Source organism: Heptranchias perlo, chromosome 25, assembly GCF_035084215.1.
Source record: "Heptranchias perlo isolate sHepPer1 chromosome 25, sHepPer1.hap1, whole genome shotgun sequence".
In the NCBI taxonomy this organism is placed as follows: Eukaryota; Metazoa; Chordata; class Chondrichthyes; order Hexanchiformes; family Hexanchidae; genus Heptranchias; species Heptranchias perlo.
The window spans coordinates 17,299,709-17,327,061 of record NC_090349.1 but is presented as its reverse complement, the minus strand read 5'-3'; the positions used below and the strand labels follow the sequence as shown (position 1 = coordinate 17,327,061).

The following is a 27,353-nucleotide window of genomic DNA, read 5'->3' as shown; positions in this document are numbered from 1 at the left end:
GTCTTTGCACTGAGCAATTCCTTATCCTTGGTGATTTGAACCTACGCCTAAATTTCCCTATTCCCTTCACTTCTCCACTCACCTATTCACATAAACTCTCCCATTCACAGTTATCTCCTTGACTTTGCCATCATGACCTTTCCATCTTTGAAAATTCAATCACCGTTCAGGCTATCAGATCAGTTCCTCGTTTTCCCAATCAGCCACATTCCACTTCACTTCCTCTCCCTCTGCCCTGGTGTGGGGGGAGAACCTCTTTCCTGCTGTCCCACCCTTCCCAAGCTCCTTGTCAAATTCACATTTGAATGCTCAATTCCTGTTTGGCCCTCCACCCATCACAATACAGTTGCTGCTGCTGATTTGCTCAATTGCTCCTTCACCTCTGCTCCCTCACCTGACAAGTGTTCTGAGAATGCTTTGATTCTCCATTCAAAAAATTGGGACGTAGCTTTAAAGCACTCTTTTTTTTGATGATTGACATCAACATTGACCACTCGCACAGCAAACCATGATTTCCTGTTTGTAAGTCTCGCCTTCCTTGTCCTGCACCAGTCAAGGAGAGAAAGAGGCAATTTTAAGCTGCATTCTGAGAGTTGTAGTGCATCAGACTGACATGCAAAGAGTGATACTGATGCATTCTAGCAGTCTGCTACTTGGCTCATTCCTGATCAAGTCCCAGGCTTTTAACACAAAAATCAGCTGTATAGGCATTTTTCATGATACTACTGTGAACTATTCAATTTTTAAAATGTTTTTCTTATGTTAGGAACTTTATTTTCTATTCTTCTATCTTGAGCTTACTGATGAATCAAGATAACAGCTGAAACTATTTTCATTTTTTTTTGATTGTTTTATTGGTAACCCTTCACCTTTTTCAATTGGTAGCTTTTTACAGACTGCTGGCTCTTGTTTGGTAGCTTTCATTCCTGCTTGGTACTTATTGATTGGCAGAGCAAGCTTTTGGCTTAGTGGTAGCATTCCTACCCCTGAATTAGAAAGTACAGGGTTTGAACTCCGCTTCAGACAACCCCAGTGAGACTGAAGCTCTGGCTTTGAATTCTGGGTTGACATCCAGCAGGATACTTGTGTCTAGTGGATGGCCCCCCAATCATTGTATAGGTTGTGGGAGCCCATAAAACCTTTTGCCTTATGGGACTAACCACCTTATCGACCAGAATAAAGATGGTTACGGGCATGGAAGGAGCGTTCATGCCGTGGCCTGTCAGACTGTTAATCAGCCTGCAAATCCTTGCATGATTTCACACTATTCTCCAAGAGAAGTGTGAAGATACAAAAAGAACAACCTGTTGATTGGTACATTGGGTATCTATTCAGTTGTGATTTGTTGGTTTATTATGAAAATTATACCATCAGTGTATGTGTGACCTACACTTTCAAGTGTGAGGCTTTGAGGTCTGATGGGCAGAGGTTAGATGCAAGACTCTTAGATATAGAGATAAATGAACGGGACAGATTTGATTGAATATTGAGGATTGCCTGTGGAAGATCATCTTTGGAAGAAATGTTAAACTAAGGCCCAATCTGTTTTCTTATTTGGATGTAAAAGATGCCATTGAAGAAGAGCAGGGAGTTCTCCTAACATTTATCCTGCGGCCAACACCGCCTTGGGTTCTTGCCGTGCTCAAATTGATTGGCACATTTTCCTACATAACAACAAAGGAAGACTTGCATTTATGTATCACCTTTCACAATCTCGGGACATCCCAAAGCGCTAATGAAGTACCTTTGAAGTATAGTCACTGTTGTAATGCAGCTGATTTGCGCTCAACAAGATTTCATAGACAGCAATACGATAATGACCAAATAATCTTTTTTTAGCAATGTTGGTTGAGTGATAAATATTGGTCAGGACACCGGGGCGAACTCCTACTCTTCAAATGCTGCCGTGAGATCTTTTATGTCCAGCTGAAAGGGCAGACATTGGTTTAACATCTCATCTGAAAGACACTACCTCCAACAGTGCAGCACTCCCTCAATACTGCTCTGGACAGTCAGCTTGGATTATGTGCTCAAATCTCTGGATTGGGACATGAACCCACCACTTTATGACTCAGTGGCGAGAGTGCCACCCACTGAGCTACGGCTGACACCAACAACATTTCAAAAAGTAATTATAGAATTACATAAAATGTACAGCACAGAAACAGACCATTCGGCCCAACTGGTCCCTGTTGGTGTTTATGACCACACGAGCCTCCTCCCACCCTCTAACCCGATCAACATAACCACCTATTCCTTTCTCCCTCGTGTATATCTAGCTTCCCCTTAAATGCATCAATGCTATTCACCTCAACTACTCTTTGTGGTAGCGAGTTCCACATTCTAACCACTCTCTGGGTAAAGACGTTTCTCCTGAATTCCCTATTGGATTTATTAGTGACTATCTTATATTTACGGCCCCTGGTTTTGTTCTCCCCCACAAGTGGAAACATCATCTACCGTATCAAACCCTTTCATAATCTGTTCTGAGAAAAGGTCATCAATCTGTTTCTCTCTCCACAGATGCTGCCTGACCTGCTGAGTATATCCAGCATATTCTGTTTTTTTTTCCCTTTCATAATCTTAAAGACCTCTATCAGGTCACCCTAATTCTTTGGGTGGACAAGAAAGGTGCTGGAAAGGGATTTTAAAATTTGTTTTCAGGGCATACTTGGAGGGTGAGTGGTTTTTATTTCGGCCTCCTTGCTGCAAGGCGGCGCTACAGCGTGACCTGCAATCAGCAGAGTGGGTCACATGCTGTTGCTCAGCTGGTTACAGGGAGGGTCCGTGCTGATACTGAGTGTGGTGTCCTGGGGAGGAGAAGCAGCAGCTTGTGCAATGTAAACTGTACGGAGAGCTTCCAAAAAACACACACACACACACACACATATATACAGGTAAAGCACTGCACACCAGATATTCACTGGTGCTGAAACAGCCTATAAAATTGTTCTTTTAAAAATAAAAGCCCTGGATGGATTGGGGGAAGCGAAAAGGAGAAGATTTAAAACTGCGTTGAAAGCAAAACAAAAAGTAGATTCACAGTTTGGTATTTCCATGAGGACGAAGCCCGACAGCTGTCTGGTTTACAGATGGACGAATATACAGACTGTAGCCGGGAGACCGTAGGTAAGTGAACACTGGAAGGACCTTAGATTTCTAAGAATTACACTGTACATTTCAGAATTACTCGTTCACGTTGTAATCTTGTGCAGGAATCTTTATAAGGTTTTATTTTTTCGCCTTTTAAAACACAATTTCAGGCTTTTCTTTTTAAATTGTCGCATCATTTAAGTCTCTGTATTGCTCGGATTACAAAATACCAATGCCACTACGGGAAGAGGTAAATAATTGCAGGTGTTTCACCTTAAAGGGGCACTGGGCACGCCTTTGTTTTAAAAATTGTTTGGGAAACATATCAGGCAATTACATCAATCATGTTGAAACAGATGGAATCTCTTGCACGTGATATAGCTGTTGGGGTTCCTGACTCTTACCCCCTCCCAAAAATTAAGCATTTTTTTAGGTAATATTTTTTAATATCCCAGCCTCAACCTGACTAGCACCATACTTTTCTTTTGGGTAGGTATTTGTTTGTTTAAAAATTAGCTGGTCAATTGGGGAGGGAAATGAAAGCTATCAACACCAGTGAGCTGTCAACATTGGAGAAATTTAGGAATCCAATTTATCATCAATAAAAGTGACATAGCTTGCAAACCAATTAAATAGGTCCCATTTTAAAACAAAAATGAAATTGTCTCTCCTGATGAAAGCTGATGGGTCTGGAGCACATAATACATGTTAAAAAGCAAATGTGACCAAAAAAGGATTTGTGATTTTAATTTTAAACTAAACTTGCTTCTACAAGAACAAGAGATGGCTGTGTATCAGTTTGATCATATTGAAGAGGCAATATGATTGTGCTGCTGTTGTAGGATTATTTTACTGAGGGATAGTGTTTTGTACTTGTGATATAAGCAACATAATTCTTTGTTTTTTTTAACAGCAGCTGAGTCTCTTTTGGTCGCAAAACTCATACCCAACAGATCTCGTGAATTAGATTGTAAATCTGGCTGTGAGACATGGGGTGTGGCATTTTCACCTGATGGCTTATACTTTGCCTGGTCACAGGGACACAATATTGTGAGGTTGGTTCCCTGGCCTCTTGACGATCACAAAATGTAAGTTTGGACATTGTCTTTTAAGGAATTCAGCAAAGCTTGGTAACCAATATTATTCTTAGAAATTTTAATTTTCAGAGCTTTTCTCTGGTATATTTTTCATTCAATAAAAGTATGTAGAATTGCTACAGTGAAACCTCCATTATTCTCCATGATGGAGTCCCCTCCCCCCCTCCCCTTACTTATTTTTTAAGAGGAGAAAATAATTGCACATTGTCAGTAAGCCATTGCGACATAGCAGCTGTGGGCAGCTTGATAACATTTTGCTAATATTTGTGCATCGCTTTCTGCAAAACAAAATTGTGCCAAAATACAAAAGGAGCAAAACATAAGGCTATCAAGCAATACTAGTCAAAAACATATTTTCTCTGGTATATACCTGAAAAGTATAATAAAAATGTTAGCGAGGTCTTTATAGTTTAGTATAACTGCTGGCACTATATCTGATTTTAAAGAGGTAATTCTTTTTCATGGAATGCCCCTTTAAGTTTTATAAATATACCCATATTGTTTGTTCTAGCTGCAAAAAGCTTCTATAACTTCAAATGAGTTTTGGCATCAGTTCCCCTAAAGAATAATTAAATGTTAGTCATTATTTGTTACTTTGTCAGCAGCCCAGTTGTGCTCCATCGAGATCACTTGTTCAGAGCTCGACAAAATGAAGACGGTGAATTAAGATACTTTAGTTAAAATGGCAGGATTGCTCTTTGGTTAATGATCGTGGGTCCAAAAACCTGCAATCCAGCTCTGCTGCTTGAACCATGGCGGAATGGTCACAGATGACCAAAATGACAGAACCCACAGGAGTTCCTGGGGTCAGGCAATTTATGTAATGTCTGTGAGTGCCCACATTAATAATGGTGCATTTTGGGTGCCCGCTTAGTGGGGGCATGAGGGAAATGTGGTATTGGATCACTGCCTACCTGTAAAATTAGCTGATTCGGTCCCTCTTCTGAAGGGCTGATGACTTATCATCTTGTGTTTCAGGCCATGATCCCGGTTTGAAACATTTTAGTGGTACTCATTTCTGCTGGTGCAAAGTAATGACCCACAATATCTTGCTGGCATCCAGTATGTTGGGAATGCAAGAGGTGGGACCAGTTGGAATTCTGACATGACGCCATCCTGACAATCCCGGCTCCTTTTCATACTTCAGGCTGCAAGGGGGCAGATGCAGCTACTATCTTCTCCCAGAAGAAATTTGAATGGCCGTTTCTTTGGAGTAAAGACACAGCATTACTGGGTCACGCCCCATTCCCTGTCCTCCTTGAGCCAATCATCCACCCGGGACCTGAGGAAATTCCAGGCCTGTTCTGATTGTATTTCACTTACTTGCACTCTCCAGGATGGCACTCCTCCCAAATGATGTCATCGGCAATCACTTGTTAAACAAAAATATTCTCAACAAATGAACGGGGGGGGTGGGGGGGGGCGGGAAGTCATGTTGAGGATAATCACAAATCTTTTTAACGCAGTTTTTTCAAAATGATGCTGATGGTGAGACTCTCGGCACTTCTGCCAATTTTCTCCCTTCTCCTCCCCTCTTTTTCCTGAAGACTTTCTCTCCTTACTAGAGCACAGTTACCTTCTGGTGCCCCATTCAAATGTCTATTCATTACATGTGAACCTAAATGGTGAGTGTTGGCATACTATTTGATCATTGGCCATCATGTTCTAGTCTGACCCTGTCCCCACAAGTGCACATTCCGGCAGAGGTTGCTGAATGGCGATTGGGAACAAGAACCCTGGTTGATATTTCACCTCCCTAGCCCAAAGGCTGAGGCTGGCTGTTGTGCCCTCGCTGCGGATCAGCTAACTCAGCATAATTCATCCAATTTTACTTGCTTTTCCCCCTCTTTCTACCAATTTTCCTTCTGTGTCAAAGATAATTAATTCCTTGCTTGGGGTATGATTCCATGGCTATTGGTTAGCCTCTACAACCTAGCTCAAGTGACCGTTCTTTACTTTGAGGCTAACCAGTGTGCGATTTTTACCTTGGTGAATATCGCAGAGGATCACGCATTATCCTCATCTGGACATGCACGTTTCCAGCAGGCATTGCTGGCTATTGATCAGGAGCAGGAACTCTGGCTGATTTTCTCAGCCCTAACCCAGGGGTGCTGAGACCAACAGTAACATTTCTATCACCACCTCAGCTGAGATTAGCTAACTTGCCATGGACTGAAGATTGAACATAGGAACAGGAGTAGGCCATTCAGCCCCTCGTACCTGCTCCGCCATTTGATAAGATCATGGCTGATCTGTGATCTAACTCCATATACCTGCCTTTGGCCCATATCCCTTAATACTTTTGGTTGCCAAAAAGCTATCCATCTCTGATTTAAATTTAGCAATTGAGCTAGTATCAATTGCCATTTGCGGAAGAGAGTTCCAAACTTCCACCACCCTTTGTGTGTAGAAATGTTTTCTAATCTCACTCCTGAAAAGTCTGGCTCTAATTTTTTAGACTGTACCCCCTACTCCTAGAATTCCCAACCAGCGGAAATAGGGTGGATAGAGAGAAACTATCTGTTCCCCTTAATATCATAAACTTCGATCAGATCACCCCTTAACCTTCGAAACTCCAGAGAATACAATTTGTGTAATCTCTCCTCGTAACTTAACCCTTGAAGTCCGGGTATCATTCTAGTAAACCTACGCTGCACTTCCTCCAAGGCCAATATGTCCTTCTGAAGGTGCGGTGCCCAGAACTGCTCACTACTACAGGTGCGGTCTAACCAGGGTTTTGTATAGCTGCAATATAACTTCTGCCCCCTTATACTATAGTCCTCTAGATATAAAGGCCAGCATTCCATTAGCCTTATTGATTATTTTCTGCACCTGTTCATGACACTTCAATGATCTATGTACCTGAACCCCTAAGTCCCTTTGGACATCCACTGTTTTTAACTTTTTACCATTTAGAAAGTACCCTGTTCTATCCTTTTTTGATCCAAAGTGGATGATCTCACATTTGTCTACATTGAATTCCTTTTGCCACAATTTTGCCCATTCACTTAATCTATCAATATCCCTTTGTAATTTTATGTTTTCATCTACACTGCTTACAATGCCACCAATCTTTGTGTCATTGGCAAACTTAGATATGAGACTTTCTATGCCTTCATCTAAGTCGTTAATAAATATTGTGAATAATTGAGGCCCCAAGACACATCCCTGCGGGACTCCACTAGTCACATCCTGCCAATGTGAGTACCTACCCATTATCCCTACTCTCTGTCGCCTTTCGCTCAGCCAACTTCCTAACCAACTTTTCCATCGATTCCATGGGCTTCTATCTTAGCTAACAGTCTCTAATGTGGGACCTTATCAAATGCCTTCTGGAAGTCCATATAAATAACATCCATTGACATTCCCCTGTCCACTACTTTAGTCACCTCTTCAAAAAATTCAATCAGGTTTGTCAGGCACGACCTACCTTTCACACATCCATGCTGGCTCTCTCTGATTAACTGAAAATTCTCGAGGTGTTCAGTCACCCTATCCTTAATTATAGACTCCAGCATTTTCCCCACAACAGATGTTAGGCTAACTGGTCTATAATTCCCTGGTTTCCCCCTCTCCTTTCTTAAAAAAGCAGAGTGACATGTGCAATTTTCCAATCCAGAGGGACAGTTCCTGAATCTGGAGAACTTTGCAGATGCCCTAACTGTAATCTTTCAATGTGCTCACCTACTTCCTTTAAAACTCTTGGATGGAAACCATCTGGTCCTGGGGATTTGTTACTCTTTAGTGCTGTTATTTTCTTCATTGCTGTTGCTTTACTTATGTTAATTTTATCGAGTCCCTGTCCCCGATTCAATATTGGTTTTCTAAGGATTTCCGGTATGCTATCCTCTTTTTCTACTGCAAATACTGACTCAAAGTAATTGTTCAACATGTCCGCCATTTCCCCATTGTCAATGACAATATCCCCACTTTCAGTTTTTAAGGGGCCAACACTGCTCCTGACCACCCTTTTTTTCCTAATATAACAATAAAAGTTCTTCGTATTGGTTTTGATATCCTTTGCAAGTTTCTTTTCATACTCTCTTTTTGTAGCTCTTACTATCTGTTTTGTGACCCTTTGTTGATCTTTGTATCTTTCCCATTCGTCAGGATCTGTACCATTTTTTGCCTTTTTATATGCCCTTTCCTTATGTCTTATACTGTCCCTTACCTCTTTAGTTGTCCATGGCTGTTTTTTTGGCAAGTAGAATTCTTGCCCCTCAGGGGTAAAAACCGATTCTGTATCACGTTAAATGTTTCTTTAAACATTTCCCACTGATCATCAGTCGTTTTACCCATTAACAGATTTGCCCAGTTTATTGTGGACAGTCTCTGTCTCATCCCATTGAAGTTGGCCTTACCCAAGTCTAGAATGTTAGCAGCTGATTCACTTTTTTCCCTTTCAAACACTACATTGAACTCAATCATGTTATGATCGCTATTGGATAAATGTTCGCGCAGTTAAGCTGTTAACTAAATCTGGTTCATTACTCGTTACTAAATCTAGTATGGCTTGCCCCCTTGTTGCCTCTAGGTCCTTCCTAGTCAGGATGGCCCAGCTTAGTCACTGTTTCAATCAGTTGAAATATCGGATTGCTGATGCTCTCCAAATTATTTAATTTTGTTTTAGGATAGAAATGGTACTTTGTTCCTGCTAAAGGCTGCATTGCCAATAAATGCATTTGGATGTACATTTTACATCAATTATCAGAAAAATCTATAATCAAAATGATAACTGATTCCTTGATGATCATGAATAAAACTGAAAATTGCCAGTTGAACCTGGCCTTTTTTTTAAAAAGAAAAGTACATTTTAGCAGCTCAGCACTTCAAAATGACGAATTGTGGTTTAACAGGAAAGCCTTACTGCCAGGATCCAGTGTAAGTTATCAGTCAGTGGGTCATAGCAGTTTTGTGTATGCACAGACAGTTTTTGAACCTAAGCTGGTTAACATATCTTCACTGAATTCTTCCTGTGCTAATGTTTTGTCTTTTTTTCTCTTACAGAAGCTATAAGAATAAAAATCATTTTAAAGCAGATGGAAGGACAAAGGGTCAATGCGGAGAAAAGATAATCGATTGCGGTCAGACGGTGTGGGGATTATCCTTTGGAGCGTCTCCATCTGAGAGTGAAAGTCAGTCGTCACAGAATCAACACAAATGCAATTTTCAGTTCTCGGGGACAATCCTTGCCACGGGTCTCGCCAACGGAGAAATCAAATTGTGGGAAGTGCCTACCGGTAAAATGTCTTAAAGCATCCCTTCACACGGGCCAGGGTTGTTCTTGCACTGAAAGAACGTGATTGTCACTTGGAGAAACTGTAGCCTTTCAACAACTTGCATTCAAAACACATTTTTTCTGATCGTTTTTTTTCCCTCTCCCCTCCAAGATATTAACTATTAACTTTTTGCTGGGGTACAAATTCAGGAGTACAAGTCTCCCGACAATGCTTTGTCTAATGCCCATTATATATATATCTGAGCCTTGTCATGGAGTGTTGGCAATGAATACAATTATGGGGTATATCACAGCCAAGCCTGATCCTGTTTTTGTGTACCATTCACATGCATGTTTCTAACAGGGGTTGCTGTATAGTGATCAGGAGTAGAAACCCTGACTGATTTTCCCCTTGCTAACCCAACGGCACTAAGGCTAATTGTAGTGCTCCTATTACTGTCCTCGCTGAGATCAGATAATGTGGTAGAAGCTGTGATTTTCCTGTATGGCTCAGTTGCTCAATGGATATACTTACTGAGCTATTGGGGGAGCTGGGAGCACCTTTTGGATATCAGCATTGATTCATTTTTATCATTTTATTTAGACAAAGAAAAACAAGTAGCAAATGATGTCTTTATAACTGCCAATGACCTTTGTTTATTGTAGAAGCCTTCCACTCTGAAATCTTATTTTTTCTGTGTAAATGAAGGAACAGCAAAGGAGCAAGAAATTTAAAGTGAGGAGCTAATTATGAGAGGGGTGCCCAGCAGTACTTGGCTGATGCCTGAAGGTTCCTGCTTTAGAGACTTCCCAAGAGGAATCCAGGACATGAAAGGATGCTGATTGTTGCAATTTCCTATGGAGCTACTTACTGATGGTCTCCTCAGTGTCGGATGTCACTGGCTCCCTATGAAACTTGGACACCCAAAGTTGTGGTCCTCATGGTGGAGGGAAAATGTGAAAATTCAAATATCTGTTGCAAAGGTAGCCCTTTTCTTAAGAAAAACTTTGAAACCATACCTATATTAGGAGTGAAGGGTTGCAAATACGTTATTGAAAGTACTTCGCTCTTTGTTTACACACTGATTTAAAAGGAGGACGTAAAGATTTTTAAAAAAAACCTTCTTGGGACGACGCTAGCATTTCTGGATTATGTCCAAATTTATAAATTTGCATGTTTTATTTTAAGATTTTGCTAACAGTTAAATATTCCTTGCATCGGCACTGTTTTATTTATGATCTGTTACGTTCAGCGTTAGATTTTTGGTGAATATTGTTTTTATAAAGTGTTGCAATGTTATCCAAACTATTGAGGAGGAGGAGAAAATTTCCTTGTCAAAATTTGGTTTTGGGCATACTGAGTTAGGTAGGGACTTGTGTTCAGAGAATTTTCTTTTGGAAAGGGATTGCGTGTCAACTCCACCTTGTCTAAGCTGGTCGTTACTGTCTAATAATTCTGATGTTTATTGGCCCTTTAGTGAGGAAAAAGCACCCGTTACACTATTTCACTAAGGCGACTTGCATTTATATTCTACCTTTTGTAGGTGTGTTTCTGGATTCAGTGGACAGATGGATATAATAGGATTGAGATCAGTTTGAAAGGTGGTGTGTTTTGGGGACAAAGGGCCTTTTGCTGTTTTCGGAATTTCCTTTGCTGGTTAAAACACCATTTCCTCCAGCATGGTACAACACTACAGACATTTTTATAAATCCTTATAGTTCCAAAAAGTTCCTATTATTCCATATTGGTCTGTGTCCTGATTGCTATTTTGTATTCTAGCCTGTAAGGGATGGATTGGCTTCATGACATAATTTCCAACATTTTTTTGAAAATAATTATATGTAGAGATGATTTTGAACTGTGGAATCTTTAATAAAGTAGTGGAGGGCAGCTAAGTGGATTGTTCTTCAGTATATTGCAGTACAGGGTATGAGGTCATGGATTCATGTCTGCAATTGCAATTCCCTGGTGAAAGGTATTCAGTTTTTAAATGGAGAGTGAGGATTGGTGCTCCGTGTGTATTTAAAAAATAAATTAAAAGAATTATGATTCACATCTTTTTTGTTTACAGATGAGTGTTAATGATGGGAACCGAGTGTCATCCAACATTGTGAGGGAGCTAAGTTAACATTGGTTAATAATTATTCATATAAGGCGCTTCTGTGACCTTGCAGTTTTACATCCCATTTAGTTTACAGCGTTGCCTCTGAAGGCAGCAGTGTCATCAGAGGTGACCCTGTAACTCAAACATCCCACCACTAGTTCTATCAAAGGTGTTTTGCTAGCTGCTTCTGAGTGATACCGGTGGCATGTTCAAACAAGAGGCGACGATTCAGTTGGTGAAGCAGGCTCAGAGTATGGAGGAGTACCAGGCTGGTGAGGAAGTTGCCTTCAAAGCAGATGAAACTAGCAATATTGTCAGAGTGCATTGACAATATGATCGGAGGGGTTGATTGGCTCTTGGTCTGCTATTGCTGGTGTGTATGGATGTTTCCTCTGATGTTGGCGAAGGCCCTGGGAAGATTCACAGTCACAAACATAACCTGTACTAACTGTGCATTGTTGAATGTGGCTCTCGGTAAAAATCGGTTAATTCGGCAGCAAGGGAACCAGCAGCTCCATAATATAAATGGGATATTAATAATGGTACATACTAATTCAGCTCATTCTTACTGTTGAGTCCAGTCACTCCTCCACACCGTTGGTGTCATCAGCTTTTAGTGTTTAAACAGAAATAAAGGGAAAATGACACTGCATTCAGACAGAAAAAAACAAGATGCAAATTCTTTTTAACTGTTTAATCTTTAAAAGAGGGCACTGATAGCTTTGTTTGACAACCAGGTACAGATTTTAATGGTTTTCACACCAACAGTGAGATTGTTTCAATATTAGCTGTTTCTGCTTTTATGACTTTCACAAACAAATAGTATTGGTTTCCCTTTGATCTATATTGTTGATGTGCTGCTAAGTACCTCAGCTTACCTCAATAACGGTCATAAAAAGTGAAACATGTAGGGACTCAATTGTAATTGAGAAATGGGGGGTCCAATTGTGGTGGCAGCTAGACGCACAAACATAGCATTGGGCCAGTACCAAAGTAAACTATTTAGATCATTTTATATATGGACAGATGCCAGGAACATGTACTAAAGTGTATTTGACCCGGTTACAAATGTTCCTCTTTACATCTTTAAAAGACTGGAACTGACCCCTTCAGATCAGGAAGGTCACAGGTTTGATTCCCCAATCTCTGAGTTAACTGATCTCCAGTTTTAATTGGGGTACTACAGATAACCGCAACACCCCTTGACCAGAGACACAAATCAGCCCGGGTTCCCCCTAGTTGCTATCTCAGTGACTCCTCATACCAAGGGCATGTGTTGGATTAGGGCAGGATTGGTCTTGGCTGTGATGCCTACTGTGGTTGAGTATTTTGCCAACTTCAATGTCTGGGCTTGCAAGAAGAATGGCCACTTGGGGTGAGATATCAGGAAGCTGACACCCCTGGAAGCACACTCCAGAGACTGACCCGATGAACGTTTCATGTGCTGATACTTGATGGAAAGCACCATTTTCCACACTGTGCTGTTTAAAGTTTCCTATTTCTGTTGCAGCACATCTTCTCTTCAACTTAAAAGGACATCAGTCTGTGGTGAGATGTTTTGCTTTCATCTCCAATGAAAACTTGATGCTGGTCTCTGCATCACGAGACACAACTTTGCGTGTATGGGACCTAAAACAGGATGGTAAGCGAAAAAAAACATAAGTAATTTTCAGTCTAAATCCTTTAAAAATAAATACTTGAGGTATGGACAGGCTATTTAACTTGCATTGTAAGCACAGACTGCCTCCAGTGACACTAGATCAGAAGAAACCTTATTTCCCCTACAAATCCGTGAATATGTGGAGCAAACATCCAACAAGACCACTTGAGACTGAGTAACTTCTTCAAAAGTTGCCTGTGGAGGGCAACAATTCAGTGTTGAATAGTAGGTTTGTAAGGATGGATGAACCGCATTTCCAACTCACAATTTGGTTAGCTTTCTGATACTGCAGTATTATTGTAATGTGTGATTCATGGGGATGAGCGAGGAAGAACTCCCTCTACACTCTGAATTGCACACATTAACACAGTAGTGTGAAATCAGTAAATCCTCAATGAAATTGAGTGAAGTGATAATGCCAGGTGGGTATTCTGAAATTTTTAGTTGATCCCCTTAAGTTACCAGGAAGTATTTATACAGGACTTTCCCATAGCAGATTAAATGGGTGAGAGAGAGTGTATGATGAATTATACATGGTCAGTGGAAGGACCAGGCTTGATGAAATGAAGGACAAGTTTCTTGTTCATACTTGTTGCACAGAATATTGATACTCCAATATATTATGCTACATAGTATAAGGAAGCAAATTAGTGCCTGTAAATTCCCCGATTTGCGGCTGTACAGTAACAAGAAAATACTTCTGCACGGATGGGGAGAGGATATCAAAAAACAAATCATTTCAGGTCACTCGTGCATACCTAAGTAACATAAGCGAAGGCATTGTAGAGAGAAAGACACATTAGAAACGTTCGTGGACGAAGCAAATTTAAATTAAAATTATAATCATTACATAAGAACTAGGAGCAGGAGTGGGTCATACGGCCCCTCGAGCCTGCTCTGCCATTCAATAAGATCATTGCTGATCTTCTACCTCAACTCCACTTTCTCACCCTATCCCCATATCCCTTGATTCCTTTAGTGTCCAATTATCCATCAATTTCAGTCTTGAATATACTCAATGACTGGGTTGAGCCCTCTGGGGTAGAGAATTCCAAAGATTCACAACCAACATTCTAACCAACATTAATTTGTAGTTGTAAAATATTAGTGCAGCAACATACTTTATCACAACTTCAGGATGTTATTGCATGCTGTTATCCTGTGACACTGGCAACAAGAGTTAACAGCCAATTGAGTTGTTATTCTGATTCTAAAAATGAAAGCACCTTTAATTTGACAAACACATTCAATGTTTTGATAAACTATGTCAACCCGAGAATTTTACTGCCTCCTAAAAAGTACGTGAATCATATTTAAAAGCTGATAGCATATGATTAAGAAACTAAAGTTGGACTTGTTGAATAGACATTATCTCTCTGTCAACTGGAATTCCTGGCATTCTTTCAGTCATGGGAAATATTTTTCATAGTTGGGTGTTCCTCAGTTCTGGATCTTTGCCACTTCTGAGGGTATTGCATAACTCATTGTCACAATTGAGATATACTGTATAAGCTGAGTATTGTTTTAGTGTGATACATTGCTAGTTCTTTTTTTCTCTCTCCACCCTCCTACAGGTAAACTACTGCATATATTAAATGGCCACAGCCACTGGGTTTATTGTTGTGCTGTCTCTCCTGACTCAAGCATGCTTTGTTCTGTGGGAGGAGGAAAGACTGTAAGTTTCCAACCTTAACATTAAAGGTCAATCAGTACGAGCCTTTTGGACAAGAAATATTTACATATGACGTGGCACTTAGATACTTGAAAAAGTGACACTTTTTGCTAGAAACAAACTTGCCGCTGAATTTTATACATTAGTGACATTTTAAAAATAGCTTTATTAAAATTCCTTTATTAAATAATTGTAGGCTATTCAATTGACTATTTGGCATTCTCCCAATACATAATCTTCACAATCACCTCTTACACACCCAGTTTCAGACCATAAATAACCATTACTAACATTTGAAATGTTTGGAAAATTCACATTCCTCTGATCAAAGGAGATTGCTCATATTTTAGGTGCAGTTGCCATCAGTGAATGAAGGTTGTAATCCACATCTCCTGGGTAAAGTCTAATGAACCTGTCATTTGAGATTGTTCAACCAGAAACCATGTGATCTTTTTTTGCTGCGCTCATTAGATCATCCTCTGTCTGCTTTCGCTTTCAACCAAAGGAAGCATTTTGGCATAAAGTTCAGTGAGACTATCAACCCATTTCTTTATGGCTATCCTGGGAGTTTGGGGGTGTATCAGTTGTTTATTTCTTTCCATTAGTTGCCCTTTGTTTTCTCTGTCGTGGCGTTTCTGAAATATCTGAGATGTCTGTAGCTGTGACGAAGGCCATCAGTTAGAATAGAGAAAGTGAATTAAATGATCTGACTGCATTGTGTTCCCTTAATAGGAAGGCCTGGCAGCTTCCTAGGAATTCCATACAAACTCCTCAGATTGCAGATTAGACACTAGAACCAGTATCCTTGTAATAAAAACATGAAATACTCCAAGTCGGGCAGCATCTGTGGAGAAAGTTAGCGTTTCAGGTCGATGGACCCCTCATCAGAACTGGAAGAAGTTGAAGATTAAGTAGTTTCTAAGCAAGTACAGAGCCAGGGAAAGCGGGGGATCGGAGAGGAGGAAAGAAGAAAAGGGAAGGTCTCTGATAGGGTGGAGGGCAGGAGTGATTAAATGACAAAAGGGACGATGATGCAAGGCAAGGAAGGTGGTAATGGGACAAGTAAAGAAACAAAAGATGGGTCTAGAGGAGCTGTAAATGGCAACAGCAGAACCATCACCAGCACCTGCTGTCCGAAAAAATGGGAGCATTGGTTATGGTCTGAAGTTATTGAAATCAATATTGAGTCCAGAAGGCTGTAAAGTGCCTAATTGAAAGATGGGGTGCTGTTCCTCTAACTTCAGTTGAACTTCATTGGAACAGTGTAAGAGGCCGAGGTCAGAGTAGGACGAGGAATTAAAATGGCAAATGACCGGCAGGTCAGCGTCATGCTTGCTGACTGGAGGTGTTCAGCAAAGCAATCACCCAATCTGCATTTGGTCTCCCCATTGGTGAGGAGACCGCATTGTGAGCAGTGAATACAATATACTAAATTGAAAGAAGTACAAGTAAATCGCTGTTTCACCTGGAAGGAGTGTTTGGGGCCCTGGACGATGGAAAGCGGCAGGTGTTGCATCTCCTGCGCTCGCACGGGAAGTTGCCATGGGGAGAGCGGGTGTTGGGGGTGACGTAAGAGTGGACCAGGGTGTCATGGAGGGAGCGGTCCCTTCTTAATGCTGAAAGGGAAGGGGAAAATGTGTTTGGTGGTGGCATCGCGCTGGAGGCTGAAATGGCGGAGGATGGTACCTTGAATGTGGAAGCTGGTGGGGTGGCGGGTGAGGAAAAAGGGGACCCAATCATGGTTCTGGGATGGAGGGGAAGTGGTGAGGGTAGAATTGCAGGAAATAGGACGGACATCGTCGAGGGCCCTGTCAACCACAGCGGAGGGGAATCCTCGGTTGAGGAAAAAGGAGGACATATAGGAAGCACTGGTGTGGAAGGTGGCATCGTCAGAACAGATGCGACAGAGAAACTGAGAGAAGGGAAGAGTCCTTTACAGGACGCGGGATGGGAGGAAGTGTAATCAAGGTAGTGGTGGGAGTTGGTGGGCTTATAGTAGATATTGGTTGGTTGACAGCCTATCCCCAGAAATGGAGATACAGTATCCTTGTACCTTGTTTACACCTTCCTTAGCTTCATTTTAAGTTGCATCTTAATCTGATTTCAGTGAAATAATTCTATTTACACTGCAAGACCTGTGTGGGGTGCCATCTCAGCATCTAGTTTTGTTCAGTGCTTTGATGTATTCACACGTTACTATTCTGTACCTGTATCCACCTCCCTTTCTTCCTTTTAAGACCCACCTTCCAGTATCAGTCTAACTGGAGTGATGGAGGCATGAACATTTATACTCTGCATGGTAGATTTTCTGTGCCCTGGTAAGGGCAGTAGGCCCATGAGTTTTTGATGTGTGCTCACAGAGGTACTTGCTACATGTGAGGACTTGGAAAATCTATGCTAACTATACTTTTGATATGAGCTTTAGACTGTGTGCGTGCTAACTAATTCTGTATAAATTCTGCTTCAAGTTTTGTATGGCATTTTTAAGAAATTGTGGAAAAGTTCAGCTGTATTATGATTGCAGGTGCTGCTGTGGAGCATGGTTTCATACACAATGATTCGGAAACTAGAAGGTCATGGCGGCGATGTAGTATCGTGTGAATTTTCCCCTGATGGAGCGTTACTAGCTACTGCGTCATATGACACGCATGTAATTGTGTGGGACCCGCACACTGGTGAAAGCCTGATGAAGCTGAGGTAAAGAAGCTATCGTGAAATTTAAAGGAGAAATCTCTTTGCTTTGTTACGTGTTTTCCAGTGTGGTGTACATAGAAACATAGAAAATAGGAGCAGGAGTAGGCCATTCGGCCCTTCGAGCCTGCTCCACCATTCACTATGATCATGGCTGATCCTCTATCTCAATACCATATTCCTGCTCTTTTCTCATACCCCTTGATGTCTTTTATGTTTAGAAATCTATCTAGCTCCTTAAATATATTCAGTGACTTGGCCTCCACAGCCTTCTCTGGTAGAGAATTCCACAGGTTAACCACCCTCTGAGTGAAGAAATTTCTCCTCATCTCAGTCCTAAATGTCCTACCCCATATCCTGAGACTGTGACCCCTCGTTCTGGACCCCGCCAGCTAGGGGAAACATCCTTCCTGCATCCAGTCTGTCTAGCCCTATCAGAATTTTATATATTTCAGTGGGAACCCCTCTCATTCTTCTAAACTCGAGTGAATACAGGCCGAGTCGACCCAATCTCTCCTCACACGACAGTCCTGCCATCCCAGGGATCAGTCTGGTGAACCTTCGCTGCATTCCCTCTATGGCAAGTATATCCTTAGGTAAGGAGACCAAAACTGCACATAATGCTCCAGGTGTGGTCTCACCAAGGCCCTGCATAACTGCAGTAAAACATCCTTGCTCCTGTACTCAAATCCTCTTACAATGAAGGCCAACATACCATTTTCCTTCCTAACTGCTTGCTGCACCTGCATGTTTGCTTTCTGTGACTGGTGTACAAGGACACTCAGGTCCCTTTGTACATCAACATTCCCCAATCTATCACCATTTAAATAATACTGCGCCTTTCTGTTTTTCCTTCCGAAGTGGATAACTTCACATTTATCCATGTTAGACTGCATCTGCCATGTATTTGCCCACTCACTCAACTTGTCTAAATCGCCTTGAAGCCTCTTTGCATCCTCCTCACAACTCACGATCCCACCTACTTTTGTGTCATCAGCAAACTTGGAAATATTACATTTGGTTCCCTCATCCAAATCATAGATATATATTGTGAATAGCTGGGGCCCAAGCACTGATCCCTGCAGTACCCCACTAGTCACTGCCTGCCACCCCGAAACAGACTTATTTATTCCTACTCTCTGTTTCCTGTCTGTTAACCAATTTTCAATCCATGCCAGTATATTACCACCAATCCTATGTTCTTTAATTTTGCACACTAACCTCTTAGGCCTTTGATAAAGTCCCACATAAAAATCCAACTAAACCACATCCACTGGTTCTCCCTTATCCATTCTACCAGTTGCATCCTCAAAAAACTCTAGTAGGTTTGTCAAACATGATTTCCCTTTCATAAATCCATGTTGACTTTGTCTAATCCCGTTGATATTTTCTAAGTATCCTGTTATCACATCCTTTATAATAGACTCTAGCATTTTCCCTACTACTGATGTTAGGCTAACTGGCCTGTAGTTCCCTGTTTTCTCCCTCCTTTTTTAAATAGTGGGGTTACATTTGCCATCCTCCAATCTGCAGGAACTGATTCATAATCTATAGAATTTTTGAAGATGACAACTAATGCATCCACTATTTCCATGGCTATCTCTTTTAGTACTCTGGGATGCAGATTATCAGATCCTGGGGATTTATCGGCTTTCAGTCCCATTAATTTCTCCAGCACTTTTTTTACTAATAATTTCCTTTAATTCCTCCTTCTCACTAGTCCCTTGGTTCCCTAGCATTTCTGGGAAGTTATTTGTGTCCTCTTCCGTGAAGACAGAACCAAAGTATTTGTTTAATTGCTCTGCCATTTCCTTGTTCCCCATTATAAATTCTCCTACTTTTGACTGTAAGGGACCTACATTTGTCTTCACAAATCTTTTTCTTTTTACATATTTGTAGAAGCTTTTACAGTCCACTTTTATGTTCCTTGCAAGTTTACTCTCATACTCTGTTTCCCCTCTTAATCAATCTCTTGGTCCTTTTTTGCTGAATTCTAAACTGCTCCCAATCCTCAGGCTTGCTACTTTTTCTGGCAACTTTATATGACTCCTCTTTGGATCTAATACTATCGTTAATTTCTTTTGTTAGCCATGGTTGGGCTGCATTTCCTTTTGTGTTTTTGTGCCAGAAAGGAATGTATAATTGTTGCAATTCATGCATTCGTTCCCTTAATGTTAGCCATTGCCTATCCACTGTCATGCCTTTTAATGAAGCTTTCCAATCTATCATAGCCAACTCACTCCTCATGCCTTCGTAGTTTCCTTTGTTTAGATTTAGGACCCTGGTTTCAGATTGGACTACTTCACTTTCCATCTTAATGAAGAATGCTATCATGTTGTCACTCTTCCCTAAAGGCCCCCGCACAATAAGATTATTAATTAATCCCTTCTCATTGCACAATACCCATTCTGGGATAGTCTGTTCCCTGGTTGGCTCCTCAACGTACTGGTCTAAAAATCCATCTCGTACACACTCCAGGAATTCATCCTCCACAGTATTATTGCTAATTTGATTTGGCCAGTCAATATGCAGATTAAAGTCACCCATGATTACTGTAGTACCCTTGTTATATGCATCTTTAATTTCCTGTTTGATCCCATCCCCTACATTACCACTACTGTTTGGAGACTTATAGACAACTCCCACCAGTGTTTTCTGCCCCTTGTTGCTTCTTAACTCCACCCAGACTGATTCTACATCTTGATTTTCTGAGCCAATATTCTTTCTCATTATTGCTCTGATTTCATCCTTTACTAAGAATGCGACCCAACCTCCTTTTCCTTTTTTCCTGCCCTTCCTAAATATTGAATACCCTTGGATATTCAGCTCCCAGCCTTGGTCACCCTGCAGCCATGTCTCTGTAATTGTAATAGTACAGAAAGAAATTGACCTATTAGGGTGAACATTAAATCTTAATCCTAACATTTTAGCATATCTTTACAATAAGTGAGTTTGATCTTTGACACTCCATTCAGATATAAATTTGGTGTTAGTGGAAAAACTAATCCATGAATTGCTTTCAACTCCTCCCAGGAATCTTGAATAACTGTGGGTTACGTTGTTTAAAAATGTTTACCATAATATTGTAGTGTTGATTAATCTTGAACATCACTAAACCTCAAGAAAAGAAGCCAAAGGCTAATCAGGCAGAGTTAAGCTGAATGACACTCCACAATTATCTACACATCTCACAGGCATCACCATTATTTTAGAAAGGTGAGTGAGAAACCAGGAAGTTATAGACCTGTTAGTCTAACATCTGTTGCTGAAACCCTCATCCACGTCTTTGTTACCTCTAGACTTGACTCTTCCAATGCCCTCCTGGCCAGCCTCCCATCTTCCACCCTCCATAAACTTGAGTACATCCAAACCTCTGCTGCCCATATCCTAACTTGCACCATGTCCCATTGACCCATCACCCCTGTGCTCACTGACCTATATTGGCTCCCGATACAGCAATGCCTCAACTTTAAAATTCTCATCCTTGTTTTCAAATCCCTCCATGGCCTCGCCCTCCCTATCTCTGTAACGTCCTCCAACCCTACAACCATCCGAGATCTCTGCGCTCCTTCAATTCTGGCCTCTTGCGCATCCCCAATTTTAATCGCTTCACCTTTGGCGGCTGTGCCTTCAACTACCTAGGCCCTAAGCTCTGGAATTCACTCGCTAAACCTCTCTGCCTCTCTCTCCTTTTTAAGATGCTCCTTAAAACCTACCTCTTTGACCAAGCTTTTGGTTACCTGTCTTAATATCTCATGGCTCGTGTCATTTTTTTGGTAACACTCCTGTGAAGCGCCTTGGGACGTTTTACTACGTTAAAGGTGCTATGTAAATGCAAGTTGTTAGTAAGTTATTGGAATCTATAATTAGGGACAGAGTGACTGAGCATCTAAGGGAAATTTGAGCTGATGAGACATAGTTTATATAGACTTCCAGAAGGCATTTGGTAAGATTCCACATAAGAGACTGTTAGCTTAAAATTAAAGTTCATGGAATTGAAGGCAAATTATTGACCTGGTTAGGCAGTAGAAGACAGAGTAGGGATAATGGGTATGTACTCGAATTGGAAGGAAGTGACTAGTGGTGTCCCACAAGGATCTGTGCTGGGGCCTCAACTATTCACTCTATTAATGTCTTGGGTAACACAATAGAGAGCCACATATCCAAGTTTGCCTTAACACTAAGATTGGTGGCATAGTATGTAGTGTAGATAGTACAGAGACATTGATAGATTGAGAGTGGGCAAAACTGTGACACATGGATTTCAACGCAGGTAAGTGTGAGGTCATCCATTTTGGACCAAAAAAGGATAGATCAGAGTATTGTTTAAATGGTGAAAAGCTCGGAACAGTGGAGGTCCAAAGAGATTATGGGGTCCATGTACACAGATCACTAAAATGTAGTGGTCAGGTACAAAAAATAATCAAAAAGGCTAATGGAATGTTAGCCTTTATATCTAGAGGGCTAGAATATAAAGGGGAGGAAGTTTTGCTGCAGCTATACAAAGCCCTGGGTTGGACCACATCTGAGTATAGTTCCGGGCACCGCACCAGATAAAGGATATATTGGCCATAGAAGGAATGCAGTGCAGATTCACCAGAATGTTACCAGGGCTCCAAGGGTTAAGTTGAGGAGAGATTACATAAACTAGACTTGTATTCCCTGGAATATGGAAGGTTAAGGGGTGATTTGATTGAAGTTTATAGGATTTTTGATAGGAATTGCTAGGGTAGATAGAAACTTTTTCTGCTGGTGGGGAAGTCTAGAACAAAGGGAACATAAACTTAAAATCAGAGCCTGGCCATTCAGGAGAGAAGTTAGGAAACACTTCATGCAAAGGGTGGTAGAAATTTGGAACACACTCCCACAAAAAGCAGTACATGTGAGCTCAATTAATAATTTTAAATCTGAGATTTTTGTTAGCCATGGGTATTAAGGGATATGGAACCAGGTTACAGATCAGCCATGATCTCATTGAATGGCAGAACAGGCTCAAGGGACTGAATCCTGTTCCTATATTATGATCTTAATGTCAGTTCCAAAAGACATATAATACATGTCTCCATGATCTCAAAATACTGTCAAGCTGTTTTATACAAATAGCCAACATCATACAAAGTCAAAATACTGCAGATGCTGGAAATTTGAAATAAAACAGAACATTCTGAAAACACTCAGCAGGCCAGGCAGCATCTGTGCAGAGAGAAAGAGTTAGGGTTAGCGTTTCAGGTTGATAAACTTTCATTAGAACTGGGAAAATGCTGGTGATAAACAGCTTTTAAGCAAGTACAGAACCAAGGAAAAAGGGGGCAGGGAAAGAACGAAAGGGAAAGGTCCTTGATAGGGTGGAGGGCAGGAGTGATTAAATAACAAAAGGCATGAAGATGCAAGGCAAAAGGAGCTGATAATGGAACAAACATGGAAACAAAAGATGGGTCCAGAGGAGGTGTGTATGGTTACAGAATTTCCAAGCGAAAATGGGTGATTAAGATCTAAAATACATTTAGTATTTTGAGGATGGACTGTGCACTACAATATGTTAACTGCTACAATTAATGTTTAAAGTAGCACATTACCAGCATTACAGATGTGATTCGCGCCTATCCCCAGACCTGATTTCTGGTATGGTAAAATGGGAAATTTCAGCAGTCCCCCCCCACCTCTCAAATTCAGGAAGAAATTGTTTTTATGGATTCTCCACCAAAAAAACCCTGTAAATTTACAGTGGAAACCAGTTTAAAAACTGATTTTTAAGGTCCCTGGTTATAAACCAAAACAAACTGTTAATGTAAAGCTGCTATATTGCAAATGTAAGGAATCTTACAACACCAGGTTATAGTCCAACTGTTTTATTTGAAAACATTGCAGGCATTGTTCCCCAGTTGCTGCTCTGGATGTTGATGCTCTGGATGTTGATGGTGGCTTCAGTACTGGATTTGTACGAGCAGTCTCCTTCTCCCAGGAGGGACTAAATGTTGCTTCAGTGGCAGATGATGGGTGAGATCCTTTTTTAAAAAAAAACTAGTTTGCATTGTAATATTTCAGTGACTCTGTCTGAACATTAAATGTTTTCTGCAAGGATTGGTTACTGTAGAAGTTAATGTTTAAAAAATGTACATAAATTGAAATGTTTAGTCTTGTAGTTTTAAATTTTTAGGTACTGCTATTCAGGTTGCTGTAATTAAATTTGATTCAGATTTATAATCTGTAATTTATATTAAATTGGATTTGCTTTGTCACGTTGTTCATGTCTACCTAGCTTGGCATTTTTAGTGCTACTTGGGTTAAAAGCCATTCTGTCTTTGTTGACTCTAAAATCTGCAGATTATAATGAATTGTAATACCTTTTTTTTGCCTAGATTGCTGAGAATTTGGTGCTTGGATTTACAAAGGCCAATATCTGTTGCCCCTCTGGCCAATGGGCTCTGTTGTACATTCTCTCCACATGGTGGTGTATTGGCTACAGGGTAAGGATGCTTTGTGGTTCAGTATTGCACAAGGGGTTCACTGTTGGTCTGTGCGATTTTAGTGTATATGTTTGAGTAGTAAAATTGATTTACATTATATTAACAAAATGGTATTTGAGTTTTTAATAGGGGATTGGGTGATTCCCAATGGTGAGACCCAAATCTCAGCTGTCCTGTTGAGAGGCACAGATTTGTGGCTTCTTCATACCTTTATAGCAGCTGATTAGAGCAATAACGGCAGATGATTGCCACCTGTCTATTATGGCTGTTTTCTAGAAAAAAACTGCCTGACAAAATGAAAAAAATTAACATTCCTTCTACAGGGTATTCATTGTATGTGTTTATGCAAACTAGTTTGTAACTTACATTTCCGCCCCCCCCCTCCCCCTTACTATTCCAGGACGAGAGATGGTCATGTTAAGTTCTGGACAGTATCCAGGGTCCTTCCAACTCTGCAACACATTTGTCGCAATGCTCTGCGCCGTGTGATGTCGACCCATCAAGTTACGTTCTTGCCAATTCCAAAGAAGATAAAACAGTTTTTGGTTTATAAGACATTCTAGTTTACACTGCAGGGGAAAAATAACAGGATGGAAAGGAATCTCATCTCTATAAATCAGACAAAGAATAGTATTTTTACCAAGATTCATTTGGACATATGTTTGATTTGTTGTGATTAAAAACATCTACAGCTATGCTACAGTAAGACCTGGGTCACCAAAAAGAGCCTTTTAGATATCTAAAACTTGCTTAACATACATTCATATTTTTTTTAAAAAAAGCTTTTGTAACTTTGAGAGCCCTGTGCAAGGATCAAATCTTTTGTATATGATTGGAACTTTCCACATCGTGTACTGAGTCATGTGGCCTAACAAAAGTACCATATTACCCTTTACCCTACTATATATGGACTCCTACCAGGCTCAAGGTTAAAATGTTTTGTCATTTAATTATGAAACTTCCAATGATCTAGAGAAACAAAAACCTCATGTTATAGCACCTTTTTGTTGTCTCCACTTTATTTGGGGAAATAGATAGATGTAGACCAAACAGGAATGGTAAAGAAAACAGGAAAAATTGGAGACACAAGCAAAATTTTGTCAAGCATTGGTAGTAAACTGGGGTAGGTTTGTGTGCATTTTTTTGCATCAGTGGGATTGCAGGTGTTATGGTTAATTATAGACTTTTCATGGAATGGAATTTCTTTAGCATTATGTTGTCACACGTTTTGGGTTAAAAATCACTTGCAACTATTTGATAACACACAAGTAGTCTTATTACTGTTTTATACCTCCAATTTGATTTAACAGAATGCAACATTTCTCTACTGGAGAAGGCTTGATGTGAAATATTGTTTCTGTGCAAACCTGTTTATTTTCATTATATTTAATAGAATATGAAATTTTGTACATTTTTTCAGTACTTAAACATTTTAAAATAAGTACATTTTGATGTCTGACTTTTAGAAATAAAAACTTAATTTAAAAAAAATCATGTTTGCTTTTATTGCACGTCTGCCCATTTAATGCTCTGCCAAACTCTCCAGTTGCCATGGTAGGTTAAGCAGAGATGTGGAATCTTTGCTTAACCCTGAGCTCATTTTCTTCCCCCAGGTGACAGAAGTGTTAGTGAGGGATCACTTTGGGACCAGTGATCATAATTCCATTAGTTTTAAGATAGCTATGGAGAAGGATAGGTCTGGCCCAAAAGTTAAAATTCTAAATTGGGGAAAGGCCAATTTTGATGGTATTAGACAGGAACTTTCAGAAGTTGATTGGGAGAGTCTGTTGGCAGGCAAAGGGACGTCTGGTAAGTGGGAGGCTTTCAAAAGTGTGTTAACCAGGGTTCAGGGTAAGCACATTCCTTATAAAGTGAAGGGCAAGGCTGGTAGAAGTAGGGAACCTTGGATGACTCGGGAGATTGAGGCACTAGTCAAAAAGAAGAAGGAGGCATATGACATGCATAGGCAGCTGGGATCAAGTGGATCCCTTGAAGAGTATAGAGATTGCCGGAGTAGAGTTAAGAGAGAAATCAGGAGGGCAAAAAGGGGATATGAGATTGCTTTGGCAGATCAGGCAAAGGTGAATCCAAAGAGCTTCTACAAATACATAAAGGGCAAAAGGGTAACTAGGGAGAGAGTAGGGCCTCTTAAGGATCAACAAGGTCATCTAAGTGCGGAACCACAAGAGATGGGTGAGATCCTGAATGAATATTTCACATCGGTATTTACGGTTGAGAAAGGCATGGATGTTAGGGAACTTGGGGAAATAAATAGTGATGTCTTGAGGAGTGTACATATTACAGAGAGGGAGGTGCTGGAAGTCTTAACGCGCATCAAGGTAGATAAATCTCCGGGACCTGATGAAATGTATCCCAGGACGTTATGGGAGGTTAGGGAGGAAATTGCGGGTCCCCTAGCAGAGATATTTGAATCATCCACCGCTACAGGTGAGGTGCCTGAAGATTGGAGGGTAGCAAATGTTGTGCCTTTGTTTAAGAAGGGCGGCAGGGAAAAGCCTGGGAACTACAGACCAGTGAGCCTGACATCTGTAGTGGGTAAGTTGTTAGAGGGTATTCTGAGGGACAGGATCTACAGGCATTTGGAGAGGCAGGGACTAATTAGGAACAGTCAGCATGGTTTTGTGAGAGGAAAATCATGTCTCACGAATTTGATTGAGTTTTTTGAAGGGGTAACCAAGAAGATAGATGAGGGCTGTGCAGTAGACGTGGTCTACATGGACTTCAGCAAAGCATTTGACAAGGTACCGCATGGTAGGTTGTTACATAAGGTTAAATCTCATGGGATCCAAGGTGAGGTAGCCAATTGGATACAAAATTGGCTTGACGACAGAAGACAGAGGGTGGTTGTCGAGGGTTGTTTTTCAAACTGGATGCCTGTGTCCAGCGGTGTGCCTCAGGGATCGGTGCTGGGTCCGCTGTTATTTGTTATTTATATTAATGATTTGGATGAGAATTTAGGAGGCATGGTTAGTAAGTTTGCAGATGACACCAAGATTGGTGGCATTGTGGACAGTGAAGAAGGTTATCTAGGATTGCAACGGGATCTTGATAAATTGGGCCAGTGAATGGCAGATGGAGTTTAATTTAGATAAATGTGAGGTGATGCATTTTGGTAGATCGAATCGGGCCAGGACCTACTCCGTTAATGGTAGGGCGTTGGGGAGAGTTATAGAACAAAGAGATCTAGGAGTACAGATTCATAGCTCCTTGAAAGTGGAGTCACAGGTGGATAGGGTGGTGAAGAAGGCATTCAGCATGCTTGGTTTCATTGGTCAGAACATTGAATGCAGGAGTTGGGATGTCTTGTTGAAGTTGTACAGGGCATTGGT

At 40.8% G+C, this 27,353-nt stretch overlaps 1 protein-coding gene across 3 annotated transcripts; it reads left to right on the top strand.

The window, feature by feature from the left end:
* Positions 1–2,782: 2,782 nt before the first annotated feature.
* wsb2 (WD repeat and SOCS box containing 2) lies at positions 2,783–25,481 on the top strand. Of its 3 annotated transcripts, none has more exons than XM_068005696.1 (9): positions 2,783–3,129; positions 4,010–4,181; positions 9,198–9,430; positions 13,024–13,155; positions 14,748–14,848; positions 17,370–17,542; positions 23,405–23,533; positions 23,896–24,003; positions 24,404–25,481. In XM_068005696.1, exons 1-9 carry the CDS (start codon positions 3,093–3,095, stop codon positions 24,564–24,566), a joined length of 1,248 nt encoding a protein of 415 aa, XP_067861797.1. In that variant the 5' UTR covers positions 2,783–3,092; the 3' UTR covers positions 24,567–25,481. The 3 variants fall into 3 exon arrangements, with proteins under 3 accessions (XP_067861797.1, XP_067861796.1, XP_067861798.1); XM_068005695.1 differs by having other exon boundaries at positions 4,007–4,181; XM_068005697.1 differs by lacking the exons at positions 2,783–3,129; positions 4,010–4,181; positions 9,198–9,430 and adding an exon at positions 10,150–10,392.
* Positions 25,482–27,353: the final 1,872 nt, after the last annotated feature.

Bases quoted from the DNA above. Each gene is read 5' to 3' on its own strand.
- wsb2 (XM_068005695.1), top strand. From the start codon at position 3,093: ATGGACGAATATACAGACTGTAGCCGGGAGACCGTAG. The intron at 9,431-13,023 runs GTAAAATGTCTT...TTTCTGTTGCAG, and splicing joins ATTGTGGGAAGTGCCTACCG to CACATCTTCTCTTCAACTTA. The intron at 23,534-23,895 runs GTGAGATCCTTT...TTTTTTGCCTAG, and splicing joins GCTTCAGTGGCAGATGATGG to ATTGCTGAGAATTTGGTGCT.